The sequence below is a fragment of the Anas platyrhynchos genome, chromosome 2, assembly GCF_047663525.1.
Source record: "Anas platyrhynchos isolate ZD024472 breed Pekin duck chromosome 2, IASCAAS_PekinDuck_T2T, whole genome shotgun sequence".
Classification (NCBI taxonomy): Eukaryota; Metazoa; Chordata; class Aves; order Anseriformes; family Anatidae; genus Anas; species Anas platyrhynchos.
In genome coordinates, this window is record NC_092588.1 from 151,028,999 (window position 1) to 151,037,445 (window position 8,447).

The 8,447-nt window shown below is 51.1% G+C and overlaps 1 protein-coding gene across 1 annotated transcript in view; it reads left to right on the forward strand.

The window, feature by feature from the left end:
• SHH (sonic hedgehog signaling molecule) overlaps positions 1 to 8,109 on the forward strand; it is an 11,000-nt gene extending 2,891 nt beyond the window's left edge. Inside the window, exons 2-3 of the mRNA XM_038175308.2 lie at positions 2,419 to 2,680; positions 6,128 to 8,109. Coding sequence (XP_038031236.2) covers positions 2,419 to 2,680; positions 6,128 to 6,834 — 969 coding nt within the window. The 3' untranslated portion in view covers positions 6,835 to 8,109. The remainder of the gene's footprint in view (positions 1 to 2,418; positions 2,681 to 6,127) is intronic.
• The last annotated feature ends 338 nt before the right edge of the window (positions 8,110 to 8,447 follow it).

Below are 8,447 nucleotides of genomic sequence, written 5' to 3' on the forward strand. Positions count from 1 at the left end.
GCACCGCCCGCTTGGCCAGCCCTTCAAGCATGGAGAGATCTTCCCCGAATAGAATCGTTAAACTTGGAGAATAGCTGCCGAATGCATTAGCCGCTGGTTAATATTAACTCCGGAGGAGGGGGGGGGTGTGGGGGAAGGAAAAAGAAACGCAAACAGAGCTTGGGAAGTCAGGTTCTCAACTTTGCAGGTGACAACAGCAGTTTGCTGAAGGCTCCCCCTTCCTCCCCCCCACCCCAGCCATTGGCTGGATCCGGCCAAGAGATAAGGAGGCCGGGGCAGTATGATAAAGCTGGAATTTGTATGAAATAAACTCGCAATCTCGCGTAATGCAGGCACACAACCGGTGCGTGATGTGAGGAATTTAGAGATCAACTTGGCATTTAGGAAGCCCACCAGGTTGTTTACACTGACAGGTACCTGTTAAGTGTTTCCTTCAAGCAATTCATTTGTGAAGAGATTAGGAGCTGGCAGGAGAGGGCTTGTTGAACAACTTTGCCTCCACACAAAGCGTTAGTGGAGGCAGCCCTGCTGAGCTTCACGGTGGCTGAACAGAATTGGGCTTGATTTGTGGCACACGACCCAATGAATTAATAAATAGTCTGGGCTTCACGGCTTTTGACTCCGACAATCCAGCTCAGGCGGTATGAAAGGGAGGAAAAGTCCTTTAGGAGCTCCTTTCTGCCTCTTCATCCCTCCCGACTCCGGGTCCTTCGCCCCTAAACAAACCAGCGGAGGAGCCCAGCCATCCTCCAGGTGTGCGAGGGTGGGGGGTAAAAAAAAAAAAAATAAGGGGGGTAAAAAAAGAAAGTCCAACTCAACTTCCTCGTCCTGTTGGGCTTTGCTGCCGGGAATTGGGTTGAAAATCCCCAAACGCCCGGCTCTTTGCGTCAAGAGCCAGGCCGGAGAGTCCAAAGTGAAGCAGCGATTGCGCTCGGTATCTCGGCGGGAGACGCGTATTGCTGGCATGGCTTTTTTTTTTTTTTTTCTTTTTTTATGGCCGTGATATATACACACGGCAACTTTCTTGTTGAGCAACCTTGTCACGTCCCTAAAAGCAGTGTCGCCGGAATAATGGCCGGGCCCGGCCTCCTTTGTGGTGCTCGGCGGGCCGGGGGGGCTGCGGGAGCCCGGGGGGGAGCTGCTGGGGCCAGGCCGGGGACACCCGTGGGTTGTTTTCCTCTCAAATAAAAAGGAGAAGGAGTTGGGGGGAGTTGGCCACGCGTGATATTTTTTTTTTTCTGATGTTGTACCTGTAGCCGAGCGCTTTTCAGAGCTTTGGGTGCTGATTTCCCGTGTCTTGGGGCTGCCAGCCCCTTCCCCTGCAGAGAGCTGCCCTGTCCCCCCTCTTGGCCAAGGCACGAATCCCCCTAACTTTTAGGGTCCCATTTAGAGCTCACCCCCTCCACTTCTGCATCACCTCCCTCCCTTCCCCCTCCCCATCTTCCCCCACCCTTTTCCACCCCCAAACCTCCCGGCCCCCCAGGGTCCCCCACGCACGGTGCAGCCCCGGGGAGGCAGGCGGCTCAGGAGGGGCGAAGGAAAAACCCTGCGGTGCTTCCCCATGGGGCCCGAAACCTTTCCCTTCCACACAAAGGCTCTCGCAGCCCTCGTAGCATCCCTGCCTCGCCTAACTTCGCTGCTTGGCCCTCCCTTGCTTTCCATCTTCCCTCTATGAGCTGGTTTCTTTCTGCCGTGGGTTTGCTCCTATTTCGAGGTGAGCTCGGATGTGTGTTAAAGTGGGGTGAAGGCTCCCAGCCCATGCTGCTTTGGGGGCTCTAACGAGTGATGGCAGAAGGGAGAGAAAGAAAAAATAAAAATAATATATATATATATAAATAAAAGCACGTCTCCCTTCAACGCATAATGACTGTTAACGTGTACTGAGACCCCTTTCAACACAGAATTAAGCTGAAAAGACCAGGGGAGACGTTCCGGGGGGACTTCGAGGTGGCGAGTGTTTGCTCTCGGCAGAAACTTTGCTCTCGGGAAGGGGACAGGGGGACAGGGCAGTCGGTGGCAGGAATCTGCTCCCTGCGGGTGGCTCTGAATCCACGCACCCACGGCCCGGAGCCAGCCGTGGGGCGGGGGGAGCCCCCGGCAGGTGCCGGGGAGGGGTCGGCTCCATCCCGGCCCCCGCTCCTGGCTTTTCACCCCCTCTTCCTCCCGTGCCCCCAAGTCTCACCCTCCTCTTCCTCACCTGTCTCCCTGGTAGCGGGGGAGGAGATGCTCAGCCCGCTCTGCGGTGTTTTTTTTTTTGGGGGGGGGGGGGTTGCGGCCGATTTTGGCTAGGGAGGGAGTTCAGGATGTGGCCTTGGGGTGCAAAGAGGGTTGTTTTTTTTTTTGAGGGGTGTGGGGGGATCCGGGCTTGGCTGCAGCAGTGCCCCCGCAACCTTTCCCTGTGTGCCCGTGTCCCCGCAGCGCTGCAAGGACAAGCTGAACGCCCTGGCGATCTCGGTGATGAACCAGTGGCCCGGGGTGAAGCTGCGGGTGACCGAGGGCTGGGACGAGGACGGCCACCACTCCGAGGAGTCGCTGCACTACGAGGGGCGCGCCGTGGACATCACCACGTCGGATCGGGACCGCAGCAAGTACGGCATGCTGGCCCGCCTCGCCGTCGAGGCCGGCTTCGACTGGGTGTACTACGAGTCCAAGGCGCACATCCACTGCTCCGTCAAAGCAGGTAAGAGGTGGGGGGGACACCCCCGGACCTTTCTCTGTGCCTCCAGGTCCCCCATTCCCCCATCGCCATCAGTGCTGCCCGCCCCGTCGAGGTCTTTTGGGGGTGCGGAGCGGAGGTTCAGCGCCAGCACCTGCCTGCTCCCGCCTCCGAGCCCCCCTGGTATAAAAGAAAGGGGGAAAGGAAAAAAAAAAAAAAAAAAAAAAAAAAAAAGCCCAGCCAGCTGCAGCACTTTTTGACAGCGTTTTCTTTCGCTTGTTTGTTTGGCCAGCCTTCCCACGAGCAGCCACACACCCTTCTCCTCCCACCGTGGGATTTTGTGCTTTCCCCATCCAAAGAGCGCGTTCGGCGCAAACAGCCGGTGGCCGTCTCCAGCTGCCCCGCTGGCTGCACGCCTTCCTCGCGATCGCTAATCTCGGAGCGAGAGCCGGCCAGGAAAATAAATACATAACGTGGTCCCCTGCCTTCGCCGGTAGCCGCTAGGAAATTCCCAGATGCAGATACAAACACTTTTTTTTTTTTTTTTTTTTTTTTTCCCTCCCCTGTGCTTACAACGCCACACGCTGTCTCAACCCGGGAACAGCTCTCAAGAAATCCCCAGCTCGCCGAGTTGCATTTTCTCTGCGCAGTTTGGCACCTTTTTATTTATCTATTTATTTACTTTTATTTATTTGGGCGAACCGGTTGGTGAGTGCCAGCCACCGTCGCCACCTCCTGCAGCTGGAGTGCGTTGTGACAGCATCCTCTGGCCCAACAGAGCGCTGCAAGTGCCAAGAAACACTTGGGCGCAAATGAATATAATGGGCTTTCTCTAAATATATCCATTTACCTTAAAATCTGTAGCCCCCATGTAAGGGAAACCTGGCTGGCCTCACCATACCTGTCTGTAAGTGGGGCTCATCCTCTCGGTGCAGCCTGAAGCTGCCCAAACCAAAGCGGGACCTCTCCAGGCCCATAAGGGCTTTGTCCCCAGAGCCTGACACAGCTTTTGTTCATCTCCCCACTCCTTTCTAGCTCAAAGGGGTCCCCTCAAAGGCGTCAGGGTTGTGGTGGTATGAAACGTCCCTTTCAATAGCGAGGATGGGCTTTATAGCTCAAGGTGTCTGATTGTGGCGCACAAAATCCTTCTTGCAGGCGGCCACCCTAATCCACCTCCATGTATATTTCATAGGAGAGGAGCAACCCCGAGCTGCTCATTGAGATTCCGCACACGCGGACTTTGGGGTAACATTTAGTGCGTGTCAGGCAGGGTCGTGTGACTGTACCACGCGGGTTGCGAGGGAGCAGGCTTGAATTCCACCCGCTTGGTCTGGTTTCACACTGTGGAAACCTCGTTTCATGACAGAGCATCTTATGAGAAGATTAAACCCCCATAATGGCAGGCAGGAAGATTCTTTATCTAGATCTCTGTTTGCAAAAAGTATGATCCCGGAGACTGGAATGCAAAGAAGAGTTCCCCCAAGGCCTGAATTATTGTCACCAGGACAGAGGAGGGAGAGGCAGGGGTGGTAAAAAGGACATTGATAATGCGCTACAGCAAGTATTTAGAGCAAGCTTCTACATTTAAAATTCAAATACACATCTTGAGTGCCTTGGAAAAGTGGCTCTGCTGTGCAAATAGTGCTTGGAAGGTCCTGGGTTTTTTGGAGAGTATGTGTGTGAATTGGCACATAGGGTTTCTGCACCTGAACAAATAGGGAGGGGGAGAAAAGGGGGGGAAGAAGCTGGGAAAAAAATGGAAGTGTCCTCTCTTCCAAGAGTGTCTGCATTTATTACATGAATCAGAATGACAATGCTGATCCTTTATTGGATTTTAATTAGAGAACCCAAACAAGCGCTGCTCAAAGAAGCAGATTTTCACACCTCTGCCAATTCACTGGCATGTTTGTAGAGCTGCTACACTACTAGATCTATTCATCAAGTCCCTGAATATGCAAACAAAGCTCAAGCCAGACCTTTGCTGCGGGCTTGTACGAAGGTGTAGTTTGCTAGTGGAGGACTCAGCATAAAGCACATAGCTTGTTTGTTGCCATGTCCTCCCTGAAGAGGCCTTGGAGATCTCGCTGCTTCATTTCTGAAGGAGAAGTGATAAAGTCGTTAGCAAATCAATAACATTCTAATTTTCGCCCTTCCTGTCCTTCCTGAGAAAGTCATTAGGAGACACTCCAAGTGTTTATTTAAATCATAATAGCTTCAGCAACAGCCACAGAGGCAAAATATAAAATCCGACTGCCTTTAGGAGATAAATTACCAGGACTCTGAACTGGCATAGTGAGTAACTGGGAGAAACCAAGTGAAGGCAAGGGAAGGATCAGGAATGTTGATGACTGTAGCAAAGGCACTTGCCGCAGTGACATACCATGGGCTACAGCCCAATGTGGAGAAAATGAGACCCCTCAGTCCCTAGGCTAAGTCTGGAAAACAGGAATGGTCCTTTCCAACCATACCACACAAAGCTACTTTCATAAGGGAATTTGCTGGAGACACTTTAAACCCTTGTCACTCTTCCTGATTTGTTTAAACCTACAGTTATTTCTCCTGCTAACACTCAAAATCAGCAGTGGTGGCTATGGCATTTAGTGTCAAAACTAAAACTAGTAGTGTCAAACTACTACCTCTGAGTAGTTCCAGCAACAGCTGAGCATGTGAAGGAGGTGCTTGTGTTGGGCGTAGGCATGGGGATGCCCTGGAACCACTGCTCCAGGACAGGACCTTGCTTTTGGTGGGGTGGGAAGGTGAGGGAGAGGCTTCTGTTTGGGGAGAGGAGTGAACCAAAGTCTTGGGGACTGCAGGGAAGGGGTGTTACCAGCGATGGGGTGTGGACCCCAGAAACTGCTGTGCTGAGGGGGAAGGCAGAGAGAGCTGGGGCAGCGTGGTCTAGAGGCAGAATGATGAGGTATGCCGGCCATAGGAGGAGGGTTCAGCAAATCTGGGGGGTCTCTGGGGGGTCTCTCCCTGCTGCTTTCCATGGGAATAAAGCACAAACCTGTCCAAGCCACCTTCCTGCCCCGTGGTGTTCACTGCCTAGGAGATGGGCTCCTTTAGTATGAGCTCCCCGAGGGCACTGAGCATGGGGAACGGCCCCCTGGAGGAGGAGCGACCTCCTTCCAGCAGAGCCGCTCTGCTTTGCAGGCCCATGTGTTACCTGGCAGCAGCTGTCAGGTGCAGGGCAAACAGCACCCACGTGAAAAGCTCCTCCTGGAAAAATATTTATTCCGGAACAGCTTTTTCAGCCAAGGTGTTTGGGCCAGTTTGCCCAAGGAGGCGAACGCGACTGACGGGCTCCAAAGGGAGGCCCACCCGGACGGCCGTGGCATTGTGCTGGTGGAAGGGGACTTCTGGGGCTGGCTGAGCTTCTGGAGATGTTTGGGGTGGGTGGAACCCATGGGTGGGACCCACGGGTGGGACCCGTGCCCACTCTAACCCCGCTGTGCCTCTCTCCTTGTGCAGAAAACTCGGTGGCGGCCAAATCCGGGGGCTGCTTCCCCGGCTCGGCCACGGTGCACCTGGAGCACGGCGGCACCAAGCTGGTGAAGGACCTGAGCCCCGGGGACCGCGTGCTGGCTGCCGACGCTGATGGCCGGCTGCTCTACAGCGACTTCCTCGCCTTCCTCGACCGCGAGGACAGCTCCCGCAAGCTCTTCTACGTCATCGAGACGCGGCAGCCACGGGCCCGGCTGCTGCTGACAGCGGCCCACCTGCTCTTCGTGGCCCCCCAGCACAACCAGTCGCAGGTTTTGGGGCCCGCCGGAGGCCGTGCCCTCTATGCCAGCCGCGTGAGGCCGGGCCAGCGCGTCTACGTGCTGGGTGAAGGAGGGCGGCAGCTGCTGCCGGCGGCCGTGCACCGCGTCACGCTGAGGGAGGAGGCGTCGGGGGCTTACGCCCCGCTCACAGCCCAGGGCACCATCCTCATCAACCGGGTGCTGGCCTCCTGCTACGCCGTCATTGAGGAGCACGGCTGGGCCCACTGGGCCTTCGCGCCTTTCCGCTTGCTCCAGGGGCTGCTGGCCGCCATCTGCCCCGGCGGCGACGCCCCCGTCACCGCCACCGCCACCACCGGCGTGCACTGGTACTCGCGGCTCCTCTACCGCATCGGCAGCTGGGTGCTGGATGGCGACGCGCTGCACCCGCTGGGCATGGTGGCATCGGCCAGCTGAGAGCGGCCGGAGAGGGACAGAGACGGAGCGGGTGGAAAAAAGAGAGAGAAAATGGGGCTGGGGTGTTTTGGTTGGGGGAGGGCGGGAGGGGAAGGAGGAAAAAAGAAAAAAAAAGAAAAAAGGAAAAAAAAAAGAGGAAGAAGAAGAAGAAAAAAAAAGGAAATAACCCAAATGAAATGGAAAAAAAAAAAAAAGGAAAAAAAATGCATATTTTTAAAAAAGAGCACGGATTAAGACTTAAAAATAATAATAATAAAATAATAATAATAAAGTAGGACAGTCCAAAGTAGACTTTAAGGGAAACAAAGACCCCGGGAAGTTCTGTTCCGTTTAGTTTATAAATATATATATATTTTTATTTGTGTTTTTTGTTGTTGTTTTTGTTTTGTTCATTGTTTTGTTGTTGTTGTTGTTGTTTTTTTCTTCCTCTCCTGGATATTTATTTCTTTGGTATGTTGAATAGATGTTTTAAATGATATGAACCGGACCTTCAAGAGCCTTAAATAGTTTCTTTGATAATTTATTATCATGTGAACTGTACTCACAGGGGAAAAAAAATTATTTTGTGAGGCCGAGCAAAACTGCGCAGAGTCTATTTTTCTACATGTCACGTGTGTCCTGACTTTCAGAAAGCAAAATTCTGTACTTTCCCATCTCTCCATTACATTGCTCCTTCATTTCAGTGAGTCTAGAGTAACAAGCAAGCAAAAACAAAAAGAAAAAAAAAAGAAAAAAAAAAAAGAGAAAAACTTCATGGGGGTCCGTAAATTATATTTTTATACACAGAATTGTAAATTAGATTTTTTTGAGAGATCAATACTTAACTGAATCACATTTCATTTTTTGAAATAGTGTAAAATATGAGAATATATTATTTTAATTTAAATAGTTTCAAATGTAACGTCATTTCCTGTATTGTTTTCCATGTCTCTTAAATATTTTGCTTTGTAAAAAAAACACCATTTGGCCACGTTCATGGAAGTCAAGACTGTTACACAAACTTTTTATTTGCAAAAACCGTAAGAAACTTTGTTATTTTTAACTTCAAGAAAAGTTTATTAGAAAATAATATTTTTTAAAAAGCGCACATGGCGGCAATTCTGTGACGATGGAGACGGTAGTTTGTACAGAGGGGAGAAAAGGATGTTTTGCATTAATAAATTGAGAAATAACTGCTGTAAATTTACTAAAATGTATTTTTGAATATTTTGTAATAGTTTTAATAGTTTTATAGAAATAAAATGTGCCATGCACAGTCTGGTTAGTATATAATAACTAAGAGTTCCTGGTGCATCCCATTTTTTTCTTTTTTTTTTATTTTTTCTTTCATTTTTTTTTCTTTTCTTTCCTTTTTTTTTTTTTTTTGGCTTATTGGTTTTGGAAACATAATGCCTACAGGAGTGCCCATTATTTTGTTTAGATATATTGCTTATAACTTTTAATTTTGGTACATTGAATAAGGAAAGAGATCCATCACATCGGCTCGTAACCTGGAACCTGTTGTACTAACAGTAGAACCTCACTCATTCGCACTAACAACTGGGCAAATTTTTCCCTTTTCCCTCACCAGCACCCAGTCTCCCCGTCCTTGCTCAGGCAATGCTTCCCCTCTT